Here is a 21,033-nt window from a genome sequence, read left to right on the forward strand (position 1 = left end):
GTGTTCCACAGTATGCAGAGATACCAGAGAGCATGGCCACTTTTATGGTTCTTTATGTTGCTGGACTATGCACAGAAATATTGAACAGACACATAGCACCAGCAGCAAATAAATATTTACATGGTACTTTATCATCTACAAATCACTACATATGTTTCCTCATCAGTCCTGGAGACAGCCCAAGGAGGCTGGTGTCCTTACACTTACTTTGTCTGGCTGGCAAGGGTGCACAGTCTAGGGAGGGGAGCATGGTGCCCAGGTCACACGGTGGTGGGCAGTGGAGGGAGACTCTAAACCCAGGCTTCCTGGCCTCTTTCTCTTCACCTCTCTGCAGCACTGTGCTGTGCAGAGGCGGCTCCTCTCAGCCCTGCCAGGATTGGAGGCGGTGGTTTTTGTTGTCACTGTCGTCATTCCTATTTCCTGCCTGAAGGCTACGAGGTGATCCTTCAAAGGGATGCCCTTAGCATTGCTTTGGGCATCCCAAGGCCAAGTAGTTTTCCTCCAGTCTTTACTAGTTACTTCTCCTCTGTAAATGGCCGGATTCTAAACATTTCTTGGTTGTTGCATGGGCCTGGACCACCTCACTTTACATATAGGGAAGCCCAGGCTCAGAGTTGGGCAGTGATGCCTGACTTCCGGACCAGCACCGCTTCTGCTCTGCTGTTAGATGTCAGCGGGGAGGGCAGAGGGGTAAGGCAGGTATGGAGGTTGTCAGAGGCAGGCAGATCTCGGCTGTTAGGAAGGGCATCATCCAAGAAACTGAAGCCTGAGGGTGGCTCACAGAAGGCGAATCAACCAGAACAATCTCTAAAGACTGGGGCATCGATTTAGTCATGAAAAAGAGCCTTTATGTCTCAGGCACCGTGTGGGTATTGACCATTCAGAATCACTCTGTGCCTCGCGTTGTGCTCTGAGCATGTCATACATTATAGTCATTCATTTAATCCTTATGAAAGCTGCTGAAGTCAGTTTCAGTTTATAGATGAGGAAACCAAGGCTCAGAGAAGTTGAGGAACTCACCCAAGGACTCCAGCTGCCTCGGTGTAACTAACCCACAGCACATAAAGGAGAGGCAGGTGGTGCTGTGAGAGCTCCTGGCTTGGAGTCAGGGCTGAGAAGATACCCCTGAGGGAGTGGCAAGGCAGCTGAGACCTGAAGCAAGAGTGGAAACCAGTAGAAAAGTGCAGAGCAGGCAGAGGTAGGCACACGTGCAAAGGCCCTGTGGTGAGGTGTACAGTGTGTTTGAAGAATAAAGGAATGACTGGAGCACAGAACAAGAGACATGAGATGTGGGGAAGCCCAAGGGACAGAGCAAGGCACCCAAGGTGGTAAAGGATGACGCCATCAAGTAAGGGAAAGGCCTTTGGGGAGGAGAGGTGGCTGAGGGATGGTGGGGCGGTGAAGGGCTGTGGCCCAGGCGTTAGAGGAACCTTTCTCCTCCTGGCCTCCAGAGGGCAGATGTGTGAACCAAGGAAAGAATGGAGTGGGGAAAATCCAAGCTTAAGCCAGTTAAGGAAGAAGGACAGAAAAGGCTCTGGAGGCAGGGCCAGTGAGAGGACAGGCCGGGAGCTGAGCCACCAGATAGCAACTGCTAATGCTTCCAGAACCTCCCCTCTGCCCTCTGTGACTGTGTCCTCCTTGGCCCAGGATCACAAAAAGCAGACAGACTGGGCTAGTTTGCAAACCTTAGGAAACTTAACTGACATCATCAGAGTGAATGATGTGACATCTTGAGCCCATCCTGATAGAGGACATTGTTCTTAAAGTTTATACAGACTAGAGCCTTTTTTCAGTTTCCTCTCAAATTCATCCCCCCTTCCCCTCATTCCCTATTCTATGACAGTCTGCATCCTATACTAAACAGGCCCCATCAGGAGAAGCAGAAGGGACAGCTGTTAGTGGTCCTACTTAGGGGCCCAGCTCACCAGCTCCCAACCAAGAGGCCCAGGTGCCTGTGACATGCCAGGCCAAGAGCACCACTCAATCCCACCCATGTCCCTCCAGCAGGCAGCATCCACCCTGCAGTCAGGCAGTTCCACACAGTAATAGGTACAAGGAGAAGGAGCCGATCTGAACCACCTCCCTGGAGAAAGACCCTGTTATTCAAGAGTAAATATAGTACCAGATAAAGTCCTCTGAAAGTGAGGACCGTGTATCATCATGAGTCATTGAGAAAAGGCGTGTTTAGGAGAAATGTAATAGTACAAAAGCAAATTTAACTTCTGCTGCATTATTCTAAGTTAGCACTGCAACTGTGTGCTGGTTCTCAGATGTGCAAAGAGCTCCTCAGGCCAAAGGTGGCTTCCAAGAGCCAGTTCACTGCGCTTACAGCCTTCAGATGCTCTGGGCCTTGGCTCTTCTAGACTGGACTTGCCTGACCCTGACATCAAGGGTTCCTGCCTCTTTGGTTTTGCTATAGGGCATGAACTTCCCTTTGTAACATTCATACTTTTTCTTTTGCAGTGCAAGCTTGGCCAACCAAGAGAGAGTACCCATTATGGCTCTCGTGCTCTGTACACATTGGAGAGCCTAGACCAGGACACATGAGATGGGGAGACCCAGCTTTCCTTCCCTGCAGTGTCTTTCTAGCTGTGGCCCACAGCACACTGATGGGTTTTAGAATCCATTTAATGGGGCATGAGCAGCACATTTTAGGAAATAGAATAGAAAATAGCAACATGCTTTTGCAGATAGAAAGGACAAAATGTTTCAGTTATATATGTTTACATGAAAACAGGGTGTGATATAAAATGCATTTTTTACATAATCAATAAGATTGAGCATTTTGGCCTAAAATTTTTTAAGTGAGTATTAACCAAACACCTGGCTCATAATATAATAACATCAGCAAGTCTTATTAGGCATAGTAATATTAGCAAAGCTTGTGGACTCCCAGCCTGCAAGCCATATCACTTCCAGATGAACCCACCCCAGTACTGGAATTGTAATGTGTGCTCGAGTCTGCTCATTAGTTTGTTAGTTTTGGACGAGTTACATATTGGAGGTTTACCAGAAATGAGGAGTTAGTTGGTTCTAAGTCATTGTTTCTTTCTGTTGCCCCTTTTTTGTGGTTGTCAGTGCAGTGCATATGATTTTATTAAATTTACACAGTACCAAAATGGTGAAAAGAATTTCTTTAAGAAATCACAATCCAATCACTCAGAGGCCAACACTGTTCACCTTTGGGCAGATTACTCTGTAGTGTTTTGTGTCCTTTTTCTTTGTTTTTTCTTTTTTAAAGAGATGGGGTCTTCCTGTGTTGCCCAGGCTGGCCTCAAACTCCTGGCCTCAAAGGATCATCCCACCTCAGTCTCTTCAGTAGCTTGGATTATGAGCACGCATCACCACACCCTTAAATTTTTTTAAAAATATGACTGAGATAAATTTGGGTCTGTAATTTTATCTCCTGCTTTCTTTAATATGAAATATATGCAGCTACTCATGTCATTAAGAACTCTTTTTCATATAAATTTGCATAGATGTGCTAAAATTAATTTTTAAAAAATTCCTACCTGTTATGTAGATTTTCAAACTTTGTATAAATGGTGCTGCAATGGACAGCTTTGTGTCTAAGGCCTTCTAATCATCTCCTCACAGTAGATGTCTGAAAGTGGAATTACTGAATCAAAGAGGCGGAATCAAGGTATATGTACATCTGAATAACTTTCTGGAAAGAGCCAGTGAACAGTTCCACTGGCTGTGAGTGTGTGAGAGTTTGTTGTTCGTTTCACTGCAGCTTTGCCAGTATTACATCAGTTTGTTTTTTAATCTTTATTAATTTGATAGGCAAAAAAAGGTACCTTGTTTTAATTTGCGTTTTTTGAAATACTAGATAGGTGAACCTTTTTTCTACATTTAATGGCTGGTTTTTTTTCCCTTTTGAGAGTTATCAGGCAGGTCCTTTGAAACTCGGGAGTTTTTAAAGGCAATTATCATTATCATCTTCAATCAGTTGTAGATGCAGGAAACAATTACGGTTTTAATCATCTGCAGCTCCCTCCTAAGGTTAGCAGGCAGCGAGGGCCGGAACCCTGTCTTGCCCTGACCTCATTTCTCAGGCAATTAAGGCTAAGGTGGTGTTTAATAATAAAATTGTTGTCAACCCTTCCATTTACACTTTAGCCCTCTGCAGTTTGCACAGTGCCACCCCATTCATTATCTCAGGGTGAGCTTCAGTGCAGCCCTGGCAGGTCACATTATCCCCATTTTACAGATACTTAGCGGAAAAGGGGCGGGCCTGGGATGCTGGCGCTAATCAGTGATAGAGTAGGGATTCCAGATGCTCTGACCTGGCATCCAATGCTCTGTCATACCCTCCAGCCTTTGGATTGTGTTGATGGAATCTGGAGGGCATTTTTCCAGCTTATTTAAAATTGTTTGGATGGGTTGGGATGAAGGGAGAATCTTACTGTCCTCTTGAGTCTAGGAGGCCTCATCAGCACAAGACGTGTCTGTGTGGGGGTCTGGAGAGGGGCCCCTCTGGCCTATAGGGAGCCCATGAAATGAAAGAAAGTTTGAAGTCTGGGCTCATTCAGTGGATTTTCCCCCCTTTTCACTCTTAGTAGAGAACAGTCTGCCAGAGATGATACATTTTTAATTTAATTTACATTTTGACCATATTTATTAATTTTTAAAAATATGTTTAATCTGCTGCTGCCCTCTGAGGATAGGACCTGTCTGCCTCCAGCTACCCACACAAGGTCTGATGGGGAAATGTGCTAAAATTAATTTTTAAAAATTTCCTACCTGTTGCTTATACAGATTTTCAAACTTTGTATAAATGGTGCTGCAATGGACAGCTTTGTGTCTGAGGCCTTCTGACAATCCCGTAGCCATCACCTGAGGGACTGTTATCATCCCTGTTTTGTAGATGAGGAAACCAAGGCCCAGGGAGATTAAGTATCTTGCTCAGGGTGACCCTGCTAGCAAATGGGAGAAATGGGCTCTAAACCTAGACTGTGACAGGGTCTCGCTCTATTGCCCAGGCTGGCCTTGACCTCCTGGGCTCAAGCAATCCTCCCACCTCAGTCTCCAAGTAGCTGGGACTACAGGTGCATGCCACCATGCCCAGCCCAGTCTCTGTTCTTTGTTGTTGTTGTTGTTTTTAATTTTTTATTTCCATAGATTATTGGGGAACAGATGGTGTTTAGTTACATGAGTAAGTTCTTTAGTGGTGGTTTGTGAGATTTTGGTGCACCCATCACCCAAGCAGTGTACACTGCACCCTATATGTAGTGTTTTATCCCTCACCCCCTTCCCATCCTTTCCCCCTCTATCCCCCAAAGTCCATTGTATCATTCTTAATGCCTTTGCGTTCTCCTAGCTTAGCTCCTACTTACACGTGAGAACATACGATGTTTGTTTACTTCAGTCCTGAGTTACTTCACTTAGAATAATAGTCTCCAGTCTCATCCAGGTCACTGCAAATGCCATTAATTAATCCCTTTTTATGGCTGCGTAGTATTCCACCATATATATATATATATATATATATATGTATACACACACACACACACACACACACACACACCCCCCCCACAGTTTCTTTATCCACTCAATGATTGATGGGCATTTGGGTTGGTTCCATGATTTTGCAATTGTGAATTGTGCTGCTATAGACATGTGTATGCAAGTATCTTTTTCATATAATGGCTTCTTTTCCTCTGGGTAGATACCCAGTGGTGGGATTGCTGGATTAAATGGTAGTTCTACTTTTAGTTCTATAAGGAATCTCCATACTGTTTTCCATAGTGGTGGTACTAGTTTATATTCCCACCAGCAATGTAAAAGTGTTCCCTTTTCACCACCTCCAGCATCTACTGTTTTTTAATTTTTTTTGTTATGGCCATTCTTGCAGAAGTAAGGTGGTATCACATTGTGGTTCTGATTTACATTTCCCTGATCATTAATGATGTTGAGCATTTTTTCATGTTTGTTGGCCATTTGCATATCTTCTTTTGAAAATTGTCTATTCATATCCTTAGCCCACTTTTTGATGGGATTGTTTGTTTTTTTCTTGTTGATTTGGTTGAGTTCATTGTAGATTACGGATATTAGTCCTTTGTCAGATGTATAGATTGTGAAGATTTTTTTCCCACTCTGTGGGTTTTCTGTTTACTCTGCTGACTGTTCCTTTTGCCATGCAAAAGCTCTTTAGTTTAAGTCCCAGCAATTTACCTTTGTTTTTATTGCATTTGCTTTTGGGTTCTTGGTCATGAAATCCTTGCCTAAGGGTTTCATGTAGAAGGGTTTTTCCAATGTTACCTTCTAGAATTTTTATAGTTTCAGGTCTTAGATTTAAATCCTTAATCCATCTTGAGTTGATTTTTGAATAAGGTGAGAGCTGAGTATCTAGTTTCATTCTCCTACATGTGGCTAGCCAAGTTATCCTAGCACCATTGGTTGAAAAGGGTGTCCTTTCCCCACTTCATGTTTTTGTTTTCTTTGTCAAACGTCAGTTGGCTGTAAGTATTTGGGTTTATTTCTGGGTTCTCTATTCTGTTCTTTTGGTCTACGTGCCTGTTTTTATACCAGTACCATGCTGTTTTGGTGACTGTGGCCTTATAGTATAGTTTGAAATCAGGTAATGTGATGCCTCCAGATTTGTTCTTTTTGCTTAGTCTTGCTTTGGCTATGTGGGCTCTTTTTCAGTTCCATATGAATTTTAGAATTGTTTTTTCTAATTTTGTGAAGAATGATGGTGATATTTTGATGGGAATTGCATTGAATTTGTAGATTGCTTTTGGCAGTATGGGCATTTTCACAGTATTGATTCTTTCCATCCATGAGCATGGGATGTGTTTCCACTTGTTTGTGTCATCTATGATTTATTGCAGCAGTGTTTTCTAGTTTTCCTTGTAGAGGTTTTTCACCTCCTTGGTTAGGTATATTCCTAAGTATTTTATTTATTTATTTATTTATTTATTTGCAGCTATTCTAAAAGGGGTTGAGTTCTTGATTCGATTCTCAGCTTGGTCGGTGTTGTATAGAGGAGCTACTGATTTGTGTATATTAATTTTGTGTCCGGAAACTTTGCTGAATTCTTTTATCAGTTCTAGGAGCTTTCTGGAGCTGTCTTTAGGGTTTTCTAGGTAAACAATCATGTCATCAGCAAACAGCGACAGTTTGACTTCCTGTCTGGTTGCTCTGGCTAGGACCCAGTCTCTGTTCTTAATCTCTGAGTATTGATGCCTCTGAGCCTGGTATGCAGTGATGATGTTTTCTGGGCTTAACGGAACATTCACATCCACCCTCTTTTCTCATCTGAAAATGTGTGTATAGGGGGCAGGGGGCGTTGTAGGAATAGAGTGAGAAGTGAATCTCTGTGAAGACAAATCTGGCAGCTTTTGGGCAAAGGGAAGCAAAGGCAGTTTAAACTCTTATCCTGTAGCAGAAGGAAACTGGGCTCCCGTTGAATTTTCTGAAAATCTGAGGACAGGAAAGATGCACAGAGGCGCAGGAAAGGAGACCTCGAATCTGGACCATGCGACTCGGGAAGAGTCAGTCCTGCCTCGGGCTCAGCCTCCCGCTCTGTCCAGGGGTTTGGGGTCCTGCATCCCAGGGCCTCTGCAGCATTGACAGGCTATGATGTTGGGTGCTGGGGAGATTCTGACTCAGTATGTTTTTATTGAACTCGGTACTCTTTCAATTAGGTAATTTATTTTCCCCGAGACGCCCATGGGTTTTTCAAGTATGAGTTGAACATTAACAACACTGTGTCAATTGAATTAATGGTTAAAAGGTTTAATAAGACTTTCTGTGTCTGTTTTCAATTTCCTCCGCAGGGACGCGAGAGACAAATTTTACAGGAAACCATTCACAACTTTCACTCTTCCTTTGAGAGCAGCGCCAGCAACACCAGGGCCCCTGGCAACAGCCCCTGTGCGTGATCTTCCTTCCCGCAGCCACCAGCGTGAGCTCTCTGAATCCCGGGACCCCTTCACATGGCCATGGCCCCAGCCCTGCCCCCGTCACACTGCTGTTCCTTAGTCACGTTGTTCCCTTTGTTCGGGATGCCTGCTCCACATCCACTGCATTCGTTGGTAGTACTTGTTGCTGCAACGAACTTCAACACACAGAGACAGATTCCCATGTAGCAGTCCAGTGGGGGTGCTTCTGGTTGGCAGGTTGGTTCACTCAGTGATGCAGGCACTCAACTCCTTTCATCCTGTGCTCCGCCCTCCCTGGGAGCCTCAGAGTTTGCTTCTGGCTGGCAGCAAGGGAAAGGGACGATGGAGAAGGCATGGCTGCTTCTTACCTGCTTTGCTCTTAACCGACACACATCACTCCTGCTCACGTCCCCTTGGCTGCTGTTAGTCATGTGACCCCACCTGGATGCAGAGGAGGCCGGGATGTGCAGTCTCCACATAGTGGCTTCCCAGCAACAACTTTTGACTTAGATGGGGGGTATGTATTATGGTGAGAGGTTAGGCCTCTTGCCACATCGTCCCTTAAAACTTCTAACTTGTCCCTCCTGGTCCAAGTCACCTGTCAGATAGAGTCTTTTTTGACCCCCTTTCAGCCGCTGGGTCCCTCAGTGCTATGTGTGTGACTGCTCTAGCATTCCACTGCCCCTGCTGCGTACAGCTTACAGCATGCGTTCAAGATGTGTATGTCAAACGCGTTTTTCTTTATTGCAAAGACAGTCTATTATAGAAGGAAAGAAGTGGAGGCCTGCTGTGTGGATCCCTTCTTCTTCCTAACTTTCAGTTTCCTTATCTGCAAAGTGGAGGGTCAGACCAGATGATGCTCTGGTACTCCACAGTGCTCACCCGTATCACTGCAGGGCTTTCTGCACTGAAAGTGGAAGCAGAAGACTAATGGGTCATATCGTGAAAGTCCTCTGGTGCTCAAAGGTTCTAGGCAAAGAAGTGAAAATTTGGAATTTTTTCTACATCCTGTCAATGCTGTGTTCCTCAAAAGGGAATTGTCTTGTGTTGTTTCCTACCATATCATATTATACTAAATTAGAGGGGCCCTGACTTTTAAAACCTGGTGGCTTTCTGAAATATTTTCCAGTGAGTGACTAATTCAGCCAGTGCTTGTTGCATTTATGTTAGATACCAGGTGCCGAGTGTGCAGACACCATCCAGAGCCTTCAGGCTCTCGACGGGCAAGAGAACACCTGTAAATAGATGGTCCCGACATTGAGAAGCAGCATGGTAGAGTGGGCAGACCTTGTGCTCTGGACTCAGGTTCAAAGTTCAGATGCAGCTCAATGGCCTCTTATTTGGAGCTTAGAACCAGTGTGCCCAAAGTGCTGGGTCTGCACAGAATTCTAATCTCTACTCTGAGCAGTGCTGAGCCACAAGTTGGTCTCCTTGGGAGGTGCCATCTCTCATCTGTCTCTCCCCCAGCCATGAAAGCCCACTCCCCTATGCTGGCTTTCAGAGGATGCCGTTATCTTACTGCCCAGAGCCTCATCGTTTTCTTCCCCTGCCCTGATAGTGGGTGTTTTTCCTCTAAATCCTCTCAGCCTTCCACCCACAGAAGCCAACTTTCCACAGGACTGAAGACAAAGTATTTCATTTAGCTGTTACTGACAGACACCTATACAAAGGTGTCTCATGTTCCAGCCTTTTTAAGGAGACAACTCATTCGTCCCCTACTGTGTGCTGCAGCTTTATCTTTGTCATTCCATCCTCATGGCCACCCTGGAGGGGGCATCGTGTAACCTCATCTCGCACATTGGGAACTGGATGCTTAGGGAGAGGGAAGCTGCTTGCCAGTTAAACAGCCCAGAAGGAGCAGATCTGGGCTCAGAACTGGACCTGGTGGGCTTGCAAGCCTGTGCCTTTTCCACTAACTCCTATAGACTCTCGGAGCTAGAAGCACTTCAGATTCTTGTTTTAATTTACTGATGGCTTCAGGGGTTAACAGTAGGCCTAGAATTGTTTGCTTCTGAAATTCATGGCCCCTGACGTTATGTACTTTGAGGTTTTGTGCCTGCTTTTTGCTGTGGTGCTGTTTTTTTCATAACCATATACTGGTATAGCTTCCACTCAGTAAGTCTGATTGAACACCAATGATACACAGCTGTGCCGGGGGGTCACCTTCCCACAAATGTAGACCTCCATGAACTCAGTGGATGACCCTGGATGGAGCGGGGCTATTCCCGTTTTGCAGACAGGACAGCAGAGGCTCCAGACAATGCTTCTCTTTTCTTTTTCACTGGACTCAGGTGTCCAAGGCTTTTCCTCCTAGGAAGTTTGTGTGCTGGTTCACAAGAGGTCCCTGGCACCCTTTCTGGGCATGTTTGGATGCGGATGATAGGGAAGAGAAAGGGCACCCCAGTGGGGACATGTGCACAGGCAGCACAGAGCGTGCAGGTTATAGATCGTCAGGGAGGAGGGGTCGTTTGGGTGCTTATTTTTGTGATTTTTGGTCCTTGATCACCCCCTTCCCTTCCCACATGTGTCCCCAGCCTGCCTCCAGGAGGCTGCGCCCCCCCCCCCAACAAGAAGCACCTCCCTTGCTCGGTGACCTTCACCAGCATTTCCCAAAAGTGTGCTCCTTGGAACCCTAGTTCCACAGGATGTTAATAGGTTTTCCATAAAGAAAAGTAGGGTGCGTATGTGAAAGTGGGGTGAGGTTCCCTGTCAAGTAGGTTTGGCAGACACCAAGTTAAAGCGAGCTACGTGATCATCTTTGCTGCAGGCCTCTCATAACCTTCAGCATGCCCACACATGTCAGGCCTCTTCACAGGACCAAGAAGCTCGTAGCGTCTCCCACATTACTCTCATCACTTCTCCAAGGTGCTTTTGCAAGACTGGAATTCCTTGGACACCATTGGGGAAGCCCCGCTTTGACTGGAACAGTGGCAGGCAAGAGGCCTCGCATCCCTGGGAGTGGGTCAGGGCCGTTGGTGGTCACCTTTTTGTCCCCAGCAGCTCTCTGCAGAGGTGGTCTGCTTGGCAGTGGGATGTCGGGACGGGGCCTGCTTTGAGATGGCAGGGTCCCTGTTCCAAAAGCTCTCCAGCCTTGAGGGCATTGAGCTCAGGCTCCACCCTGAGCTCTCCTGTAGGGTGGAGGGCATTGTTTCCCAGCACCCAGGCAGTGTCTTGCTGGCGTGTCCTGGGTACTGGATGTCCAAGTTCCCGCTGGCCACAGAGGGCTCCTGCCTCTAGTTCAGCGCCGCAAAATTGTATGGAGGCCAGCTGGTTTTGTGAGGAGAATGTTTACTTTTTAATTCTTTTGGTTACCAAACATTTACTGAGCATCTACCCTGTACCAGCCCCACTCGTATGCTTTGCCTCCAAAGATGAAAAAGGACTTCTCTGCCCTCAAGGGAACCCCATAGTATCTTAGAGGAGACAAGCACGTCTGTGAGATGGTGTGGTGATGAAGCGTGTTGGGTATATGGCTCAGGGAAAGTCATCGATGATGGCTCAGACTCTGCCTGGGCAGACCCCAGAGGAGAGAGCTGGAGTGGGGCCTCGAAGGGCAGGTTTAGGCAGGAAAGAGAAAGGGCATCCCAACCGGGGCATGTGCAAAGGCAGCACGTAATGTGTAAGTTCTAGATTGTCAGGGAGGAGGCGTCAGTTGGGTGCGTGTTTTTCTGGTTTTGGTCCTTTGAAATGAGTAGAAGCAACCTGTTACCCTGGAAAGAGCTCTGGACATAGTCAGACCTAGCGCTGCGTGATGTTGAGCATGTTTCTTACTCCCTTTGAGTCTCAGTTTCCCTTTTGGTTACAAGGGGATAGCAGCCCCCACGGATCAGGTAAAAGTGAAAGCCCTTTTCACACTGTGGAGCAGTGCAGATGTGGGAAACCTCAAAGATGGTTGCACATTTTAAATCCTTTCATCTCATCTCTCTTCTTTCTTCTCTCCCTTCTGCCCTGACGTAGCCATGGCTGGGTGGGTGAGGCCAGAAGAAACTCCCTCCGGCAAGAGGTAGCAGCTGCTGACGTGGCTCTGCTGGCATCGGAGCCCACAGAAGTGAGGAGTGGCCGATGGACCTGTCCCCCAAATGTGCCTGACTCTGGGTCTTGCTAGTGGGATTCCCAGCACAGCAGACAGAAAGGTAGTTTGGCCAAGTCGTAGAAGCTGATCCAGCGGGTAAAAAGGGGGCAGGGAACCCGTCTCTTTTGCTCTTGCCTCGGAGCTGCCTGAAGACATGGGCCAGGCTGGAGGCTGGACAACTTTGGACAGATACTCTGAGCTGTGCTTCCAAGTAAATGCCTCCTGAAGAGCCCGGGACCCTTCCTGGGAGAATTCTGCAGCCAGAATGAAGGTGCCATCAGCAGCAGGTGCTGTGAAGCACTCTCCTGTCGCTGTCCTTGTCCATTCCTAGCAAGTTAATCGTGTCTTGTTAACCAGCAGTTCCTGTTCAACGTGTAAAGAGACCTGATATTTTCCCTAATAAAGCTGATACCAAATTTTGCAGGCCTGGCCTGCAGAAGGAATCTCCCTGAGTGAGGTGGATCCTCTGGCCTCAGGGCGCTCTGCTCCTCCTTAACATGTAGCCTGAGTGGATTTAGTCCCTGCCTTAATTTCAGCCCCCCAGCGGAGAATCCAGTCCCAAAAATAACATTTGTTGCCAAAGCTTGGGAATGACAGAAGGGAAATCCACACAGAATCACAGGTAGTGAGCTCGAGCACAAAGCCCAGTTCATTGTCCTCGGCTCTCCTGCCTGGCACCGCACTTCCTTCCTAAGGCTGAGACCACATCTCCCTGCCCTTGAGAACTCCCTTTCCTCCAGGACCCCCGCCAACTTGGGGCCCTGTCCAGCAGAGTGGAGCTGTCTCGCATGAGCACAGGGACCCTCCCAGGTGTCCATTTCCTGCTGGAGCCTTCTCCAGGGCAGAGACACAGGGCATGGCCATCCTTGTCAGGGAGACTCTGTCTCTACCTCCAGGTGGCTGGAGTGGGTTTGGCCTTCCCCTGTAGGGCCCTCACTAGGGCCACTGTATCCACTGCCAGGAGTCTAGAATGTCATTTTAGTTTCTGCCCAAGAGAGTGAGTTTCCATTTTCCTCACCATAGACACTTTTTATTATTTTATTGTTATGTTTATGCGGGGACTTAATTCTTTGAAAGATTATTGTTTGTCGGCCTGTGTGTATTAAATGTTGTGAAGTTATCTTCCCACTTTGACTGCATTCATCCAAGGCATAAAACACTGTCCAAATGCCTGCCTGTCATGGCTGCTATGGAGCGAGCCCCTGGGGCCACCAGGCGCAGCTTCTAGAAGTCACCTTGCCTCATCTTCACAGGAACCCTGTGAGGCATCCTGAAACTCCTCTTTCTGTCAGTGTGGTGACTGTGGCACACAGATACTAACCAACTTTGCCGAGGTCACACAGCTGACAAGGGACAGTCTGGTCTGAGTGCAGGCCTCACACTCCCTAGTGTCTTGCTGCCTGTTGTCAGCACAGAGGGGAACGTGGAATTTGAATAAGCCCAGCCAACAAGACAAATAAACGAAACCTGTTGTTTAGCCTCTGCAACTTGTTCACGATTTGGAGAGGAGGGCTTCTGAAAGCTATAAATAGCTTGGTGATTCTCTGTTTCTTTTAGGAATTCTAAACAGTGGCCTGGCACGGCGGCTCATGCCTATAATCCCAACACTTTAGGAGGCCGAGGCAGAAGGATCACTTGAGGCCAGGAGTTCAGGGTTGCAGTAAGCTATGATCACACCACTACACTCCAGCCTGGGCGACAGAACGAGACCCTGTCTCACAAGAATAGTAAGAATTCTTGCAAGTTGGGACTGCCTTGTTTATGCTTCCCCGGTCCCAGTAGCTTAGCCCTAGGGGCCCTTAGGAAGGTGTTGGGGGGAAGCTGGGGGGCCTTGGAGGGTGGGGCAAGGGTCTGGGGAGGCCATGGGCACAGGACCAGCACTCCACAAGAAAGAACGTTCCAGGGATCTGAGCTGCCCGGGGACGGGAGCATTCTTCAGGCAGGAACAGAAGCTAGGCCAGCCTGTGCCAGGGCAGCTAGAGAAGGGATGCAGACTTGGGCTGGGGATTGGACCAGATCAGTGGTCCCCACGCACCAGTACCAGGTGGAGGTGATAATGAGAAAAGCAAGAACGAGGCCATGAGTTTGACACTGGATATTTCCATTTTACATGCTGGCCTTCATTCCAACACAAGTCCCTCCTACTTTGGGAGAGGCTGAGTGTGGTGATGATAGTTTTAGTTTTACTGGTGTGTGAAATCCAAAAGTTTGAGCAACACTGTTCTAGGTCACTTTTGTGATCCCTTCCAGCCCGGTGGTTCTATGAAAAGCTATAAAAAGAAGGGGGAGTGGCTCCTCAATAAGTTCAGAGTAGAATGGCCATGGAACCCAGCACGTCCACTCTTACACATATGCCCCAGGGAACTGAAAAGAGGTATTTAAACAAAAGCTTGTATGTGAATATTCATAGCAGCACTATTCACAGTAGACAAAAGGTGGAAACAACCCAAATGTCCAATGGATGGATACACAAAGTTTACATCCACACAATGGAATATTATTCAGCCATAAAAAAGAACGAAGTTGATACATGCTGCAACCTGGGTAAACCTTGAAAACAGTAGGCTAAGTTAAACCAGACACCAAAGGCCACATATTCCATGATTCCATTTATGTGGAATGTCCACAACAGGCAAATCCATGGAGAGAGCAGGTTCATGGTTGTTGGGCTGGGTTGAGAGAATGGAAACTGACTGCTTAATCCTTTCAGGGTGATGATGAAGTTGTAGAATTAGCTAATGGTAATGTACAACATTGTGAATGTCCTTAATGCTACTGAACTATAGACTTAAAGTGGCTGGTTTTATGTTACATATGTTTCCATAATTTTTTTAAAAGGTTGGGGCAGAGTGTGGGGGCGGGGGTGGTGTGGGCGTGCCCGTGACCTGGCTGGTGTTTTGCCTTCATTGAGTCTTGTTCATCTCTACCATGCCGTTCAGTGTGACAGGTGTGTGACCCTTCTAGGGTCTTTCCTTTCCTCTCCCTCCCACATACATGTGCCCCTTTGTCAGAGAGGTCTAGATAAACTGAGGGTCTTCAGCCGGTATCTCCAGAGCCCAGCACAGAAAATGCTTTGAGAATGAGCCAGCGAATGAGGTGGGGCTGCCTGGTCCTGGTCCCGTGGAGGGGAGAGGTCAGGACGTTCTCAGGGCACCAGCTCATCTCGCCTGCTCCGCGCCCCTTCACCACTCCTCTGGTTCTCATTTCCTGTCTCAGCGTGGCTCAGAGCTTCTCCGCCTCATGTGCTCACAGCTCTTTAGCAGGATAATTGTCTCCACTTTCATCATGACCCGAACACTCCCTTTGAGTCCGAAGATGAGTGTTCCCTGAAGCGCCCAGGCATTGGAGTGGACACCCACTTGACTGACCTGTTCAGTTGTGGGTGCCCTCAAGGCAGCTGAGGCTGCCGTGTGGACTCCCATGGACTTCTGTCCCCCGCCTCAGCCACAGCCCTTGGCCTCTCCTTCCGCACAGTCCTGCATTTCTTCTTTCCTTCCACAGGTGTCTGTCCCAAGACCAGTCCCTAAGCAACAGGCTGCAGGCTCTGCTTCACCTCAGAGTGCACTTCCCAGGGAACCTGGCCTGTGACAAGGGGCTTTCTAAACTGTTGGGTGTGTGTGTGGAGGGGAACCTTGGCGACGAAGAAGGAGCTGAAGCTGGAGGCTGCACACCATTGTCACTGCAGCTTCTGTAGGGTGACTTCATGGGTGCCACACGACTAGGAGGCCCTGTGGGGGTGCTGACAGCCTTTCTCGGGGAGGCGAGCACATCCATGCAGCAGACACTGATGGCGCACCCTCGTAGGCACGGGGGATGCACCAGGGAGCAAAGCAAATTCCCTGCCCTCTAGGAGCTTGTGATCCACTGGTGTCACAACACCCCGGCTCACAGGGCTGCTGTGAAGACTCATGTTGTTCAATGCCCAACACAGTGCCTGGGACATGGAGGCCATCCTTGGGCACAGAAGCTTTTAATCATTTTCTCACTGTTTCTTGAAGGGCATAGGAGCTCCTCAGCAGCAGCCACCGTGCCCCTGGAGCTGAGAGCAGGCAGAGAAGCTGGGATATGGACCTGTGGCAAGGCCCAGGGATGCACCGGCCAGACTTACTGCAAGAATGAATGGAAAATATTTGTTAATTTGGTAGCAATAAATGCACATAATTTAGTTTATAAACCATAGTCACATAAGGAAGAATATGGAGCAAAGGAAACCGGGGGAAGCATGAAGTGCAGGCTGTTTTTAGAACCGCGTGATAGGTCTCCGTTGATCCCCTGTCTGTCATGGACTTAAACATAGGCCACTTACCGTTCCTGGGTCACACTGACTTAGCTTTTAATTTAAAGTTTATTTTAAAGAGTTCACGAGTCATTATCAATAAATTTTTTTGGTTGTGCAAGATGTAACACATTGATGTTTTTATGTCCTCTATTGAGAGCAAGATCAGGGAGAGCTTTCACCAGAACCCCGTAAGAGTTCCAGGCTCTGCAGAGCCCAGGGCTCGGGCCGAAGGAGCCCTTCTGACAGAAATCTCACACCCCGTTAAAACCACCCAAGGGGCTCCTGCTCACCTGCAGTGAGCTCTTCCAGCTTCTTGAGCTTTCTATTGCTGGGGGCATGGCTCTTTGCATGACTGATCACTCATAACACCTGCGTGGGGCTTTCCTAGCTACAGCCTTGCTACTCAAAGTGTTGTCCATGGACACTTGTGAGAAATGCAGGCCCTGCAGGGTCCCCAGGGGATGCGTATGTGCACTGCAGCGTGAGAGGCGGCGCACTTAATCTTCTCAAGCACCACATGCGTGTGAGCACTGTGATGCTGTTCCCTCCTACACTGGGGGAAGCCGGCTCCGCAGGCAAGATGACCCACTCAGAGTCACACAGGTAGGGCAGAACTGAGACTCACCCTGCCTTCCCAGGTCTCCCTTCAACACCAGTAAGCATTTCTTCTGGTTGTACATGCATGCTTAATCCTCTCATCCACCCAGAGGTGTCATTACTACAACCCGTGTTACAAATGAGCAAAATAAGGCACAGAGAAGTGAAGTAACTTGCTTAAAGTTGCCATGCCTTGATTAGACCTGATTTATTTGTGGAAATGATCATTTAGGAATAAGCATAGTAGGTGATCTGCAGGGCAGGGTATTCATATTCATCCTGGTGCAATAGAGGTCCCGAATCATGAAACCTGGGTTTGACTTCTACCTACACCATCAAGGGCTGAAAGCGCAGATGGCCTCATCTCTGAGGCCTCAGTTTTCCCATCTGTAGGATGGGGAGTTAGCAAATGCTATCTGGCAAAGCTGTGGTGACGATTAAATGAGGTAATAACTGCTGGAGTATATTGTAAACTGTCAGATGCTGTGCACATGCTGGTTACTGGCTTTATTCTCCATGGGCCCAACATAGCACGATGGTGGAAGAGGAAGAAGCTTGGAGAACAGGGAAGTTGCAGTAGGTGGAACTTCAGGGTTGCCATGGGAACCAAAGCTCTGAGGCTGATCAAGGCAGGAAATACCATCTGGTTTTAGACACCAAAAAGCTTCGACTCACACTGGACTTATTTCTGTAAACAGCAGAATTAACATCATCCTCTAGCAACGACGTCAACCCAGACAATCTGGAGATTATTTGTCTTTCTCCTGATTTCCGTGATCAGATCTGGACAAAGCGCCTCAGGAACTCCATATTCATTGCCTGTCACTTCCAGAGAAATGTGGACAATAAGTCTGAGCTTAAATGGAAGAAAAACACTCAACCCCTTCTCTTCCCAGGCTTTGCAAGCTCAGGAGGAAAGCTGGAGGTGGTACCCAGGGACAGCAAGGGCGGGGAGCTGGGGTCCCAGTGGGTGCTAAAGCTGGAAAGGCATTTAGAGAGCATCCCGTCTTTCCTCCAAGTGATGGGGGATAAACACCCAGAATGAGATGGTGCCAGCCCAAGGTCACACAGCAGATCAGTGACAAACTTGCACCTAAGTCTCTCAACTCTAAATGCACTGTTTTTCCACTCCACCAATCACATCTTCCTTTGATATTTGTTCCAGCATTGTAGTGATGCTCCCCAGGAAACATTAGACTTGGGATTTCTCTGGTTCCCTATGGGCTCTACAAGAGGAGAAGCAGAATATTTCTTGAGTCCTACACCTCCCAGGGATTTCACACAGGAAGCCATCGTTTCTTTGTTGTTTTCTTGGGAGAAACAAGATTTCTGTAAACTCCATGAGACAAAATGGTTCAGGGTGAAATTTTAAAACTAAGAGGGCTATGCCTTAAAGTTTTCAAAATCTAGAGGAATATCCCCGGTTCAGTGCAGCCCCAAATTTGGCAGAGGTCTCATGGGATGAGGGCTTTTCTCACGGGGCTGCTAGGAATGATTTAAGCAGACAGCATTGCTGAGATTGTAGGCTCAGGGTGACATGTGCTGTGCTGAGCAGCCTTGCTTGCCCTCTCTGAGCCTGTTTTCCTCATGTGCACTCTAAGACAGGTTTGATGTCACCATCTCTGAGGTTTCTTCCAGCTTTGACATTCTGTGACTTGATAATCATTTTCTAAGAAAGGAAAGGAGATTCATTGCTCCTGGAGTCACCTGATGCTTTGTTCATCTGCTGACATGAACCTGTGTTGAGAGGGATCAGCCCTGGGCCCTTCAGTGCTTGCCAACTGGGACCTGGGAGTTTCCTATGAGTGGAGCTCAGAGGGAAAGGGTCTCTATCCAGTCTCAAGGGGAGGGCAACACCTGAACCTGCCATCCCCCATCATGGCCCCAGGATCATTAGCCTGAGCTGGCAAGTGACACCTGAGGGTAGCTGCCACGGCTCCTGTCCTTCCATGCTGTATTTACTCCAAGTCACCCCAATACATCCTCAGATACCCAGGCTGTGCCCTCAGCACCTCCGTCCTGTGTCCACCGGTGGGGTTCCAGGCAGCTTCATCTCCTGGGAGTGGAGTCAGGGGGCTGAGGAGCTGGACAATCTCCCAACCCCCCAGAACTCAGGGAAAGCCTCCCTCTTGGTCAGTGCCCTTCCCTGTGTGCCACTGAGGGCTGTGGCTGGGTCCTATTGTGTTAATGGAAGATACATCACTAAGGCTGGGCTGTCTCTCACCTTCTGCCCCTTGGGATAGACAAGGTCTTCCTACCCCTTTACCACTTGCTAGGAGCCATGGAAACCACTTCAGAGCTGTCTCAGGGGACCCTCTGAGCCTCTGCAACTGAGTTTGGAGATCTCTGGGGTTGCCAGAGTGTAGAGAACTGCCTCAGCTGAGGGGAGGGAAGATCTGGAAAGCACTGTCTGAAATTTGTTTCTAACCTGGTTCCCAGGGCAGGAAAATGGGATGCTTCAGTGTCAAATAACTTGACAAACACAAAATAGAAAAGCTAGGATCCCCAAAGCAGAGAGCTGCATGTTTCCAGTCCGGCTAAGGGAAGGGGAATAATAATCCTAGCTGTGTAAGCCTGAAGAAGTTACTTAATCTCTCTGAAACTCTGAATCTCTCAGTCTTCCCACCAGTAAAATGGGTATAATAAATTTATCCTTGTATGGTGGTTGTGAGGGTTAAATGAGAAAAAGCATCCCCAGTGCCTAGCACTTAGTAGGTGCTTAAAAATTTGTATAAGTTGTAAAGCACTTCCATTTCCACCCTGCAAGTGAAACTTCTTAAGGAAAAGTGTGCATGGTAAATTGCATTTTATAGGCCAGGCAAAACTGCAGCTCCAACAGGTGGGATGACTTGTAGAAGGATCACAAGTCAGCTCCATGTTAGACTGGTGTCTGTCTGACATCTGAGTTCAAAGCTCTTTCTGTCTTTCCATAACCATAATATGTATCACTTTCTGAAATTTTTTTAAATTAAAGGAATGAAAATGAACTTGAGGCACGTTTATTCCCTTGAGACATGACACCTGAGGAAGGTGAGAACTGAGAAATCCTCACTTTCAACTTTTTACTTGCTTCCTTTTCTTGCAGTTCTGAGAAGCACCTGGTTTGGAAACCCGTTCTGTTGCATGCATCTTTCCTTCATATTCTTCCTTGCTGTTTTCAGCTGTGGAGTTGTTTGTGCTGATAATGTCTAGTATGTTCTCTAGGAAGTTAACACCCCAGAAAGCAAAGTCTTCTTTAGTGACGAATACTCAGCCTGGGAAACACAGGTAGAGAACATCTCTATCTGAGAAAATAGCTTGAAATTGGGTCATGTAGAAGATCTGGAGAAACAACCAAGCTTCTTCCTCCCTCTCTGCAGGTGTAGGAGTATAGAATTGTAATCCAGGAAAGAGGGGACGTGAGAGAGCTGGTAAGTGGAGCTAAACTTCTTAACAAGACACATAAAGCACAAAGCCCTAAGGCAAATGATGATAAAAGATTTGACTACATAAAAATTAAAGATTTCTTTTTAAATGAAGGATACAATGTGAACAGACAGGGAGAAGATATTTGCAGTATCTAAATCTGACTAGAGATTAATAAGGGATTAGTAGCTAGAAATATTTGCAAACCAAGAAAAGGTCATTGACAGAAACAGACACTTGAATATTTGACAAGCATAGGAAGAGATGCTCAACCTTACCGGTAACTGAGAGACATGAAAATTACAGTAAGACTCCATTGTATACCCATTGATTTCAAAAACTAGGAAGGTGGATAATGCTAAGTGTTGACAAGGATGTGGGTCATGTTCGCTGGCATGGCCATTTGGAAAGCAGCCTGGCATATTTAAGGGAAGCTGGGTATGTGCCTGCCTGAGGTGCACCCCCCTCAGTCCTGTGTACTCTGAGATGGGTCTCATCCTCCTCCTGCTGTAGGCTGTGTCATGGGGATTGGTCCCTCCAGCTTGCATTTCCCAGGCATCTGGAAATCTGTCATCTGATTTCCACTGGGTGGCCCTGATGGGTCCACTCTTTCCCCTCATGGAAGAAGTCACTGTATGCTAGGCACTGAAGATACTTTTTCTCTCAGCATTGAGCTATGTCGACTTGGGGTAAGGACTGACTCATGAGTCTGGGACTTCTTAACCTACCATCTTGCTCCCATCACAAGAAATATGAGAAGTTCTGCAGACTGTCAGAGGAAGGAAGAAGCC

General features: G+C 47.4%; 1 protein-coding gene across 5 annotated transcripts in view; it reads left to right on the forward strand.

The window, feature by feature from the left end:
* ANKS6 (ankyrin repeat and sterile alpha motif domain containing 6) overlaps positions 1–12,386 on the forward strand; it is a 63,668-nt gene extending 51,282 nt beyond the window's left edge. For 2 of the 5 annotated variants that reach the window (XM_050762098.1, XM_050762099.1), the window contains exons 14-15: positions 7,785–7,881; positions 11,847–12,386. In XM_050762098.1, coding sequence (XP_050618055.1) covers positions 7,785–7,881; positions 11,847–11,896 — 147 coding nt within the window. In that variant the 3' untranslated portion in view covers positions 11,897–12,386. Of the gene's footprint in view, positions 1–7,784; positions 8,993–11,846 lie in introns of those variants that run through there. The other 3 variants (XM_050762097.1, XM_050762100.1, XR_007719934.1) reach the window with 2 other exon arrangements.
* Positions 12,387–21,033: the final 8,647 nt, after the last annotated feature.

The sequence above is a fragment of the Macaca thibetana genome, chromosome 15 (assembly GCF_024542745.1).
Source record: "Macaca thibetana thibetana isolate TM-01 chromosome 15, ASM2454274v1, whole genome shotgun sequence".
In the NCBI taxonomy this organism is placed as follows: domain Eukaryota; kingdom Metazoa; phylum Chordata; class Mammalia; order Primates; family Cercopithecidae; genus Macaca; species Macaca thibetana.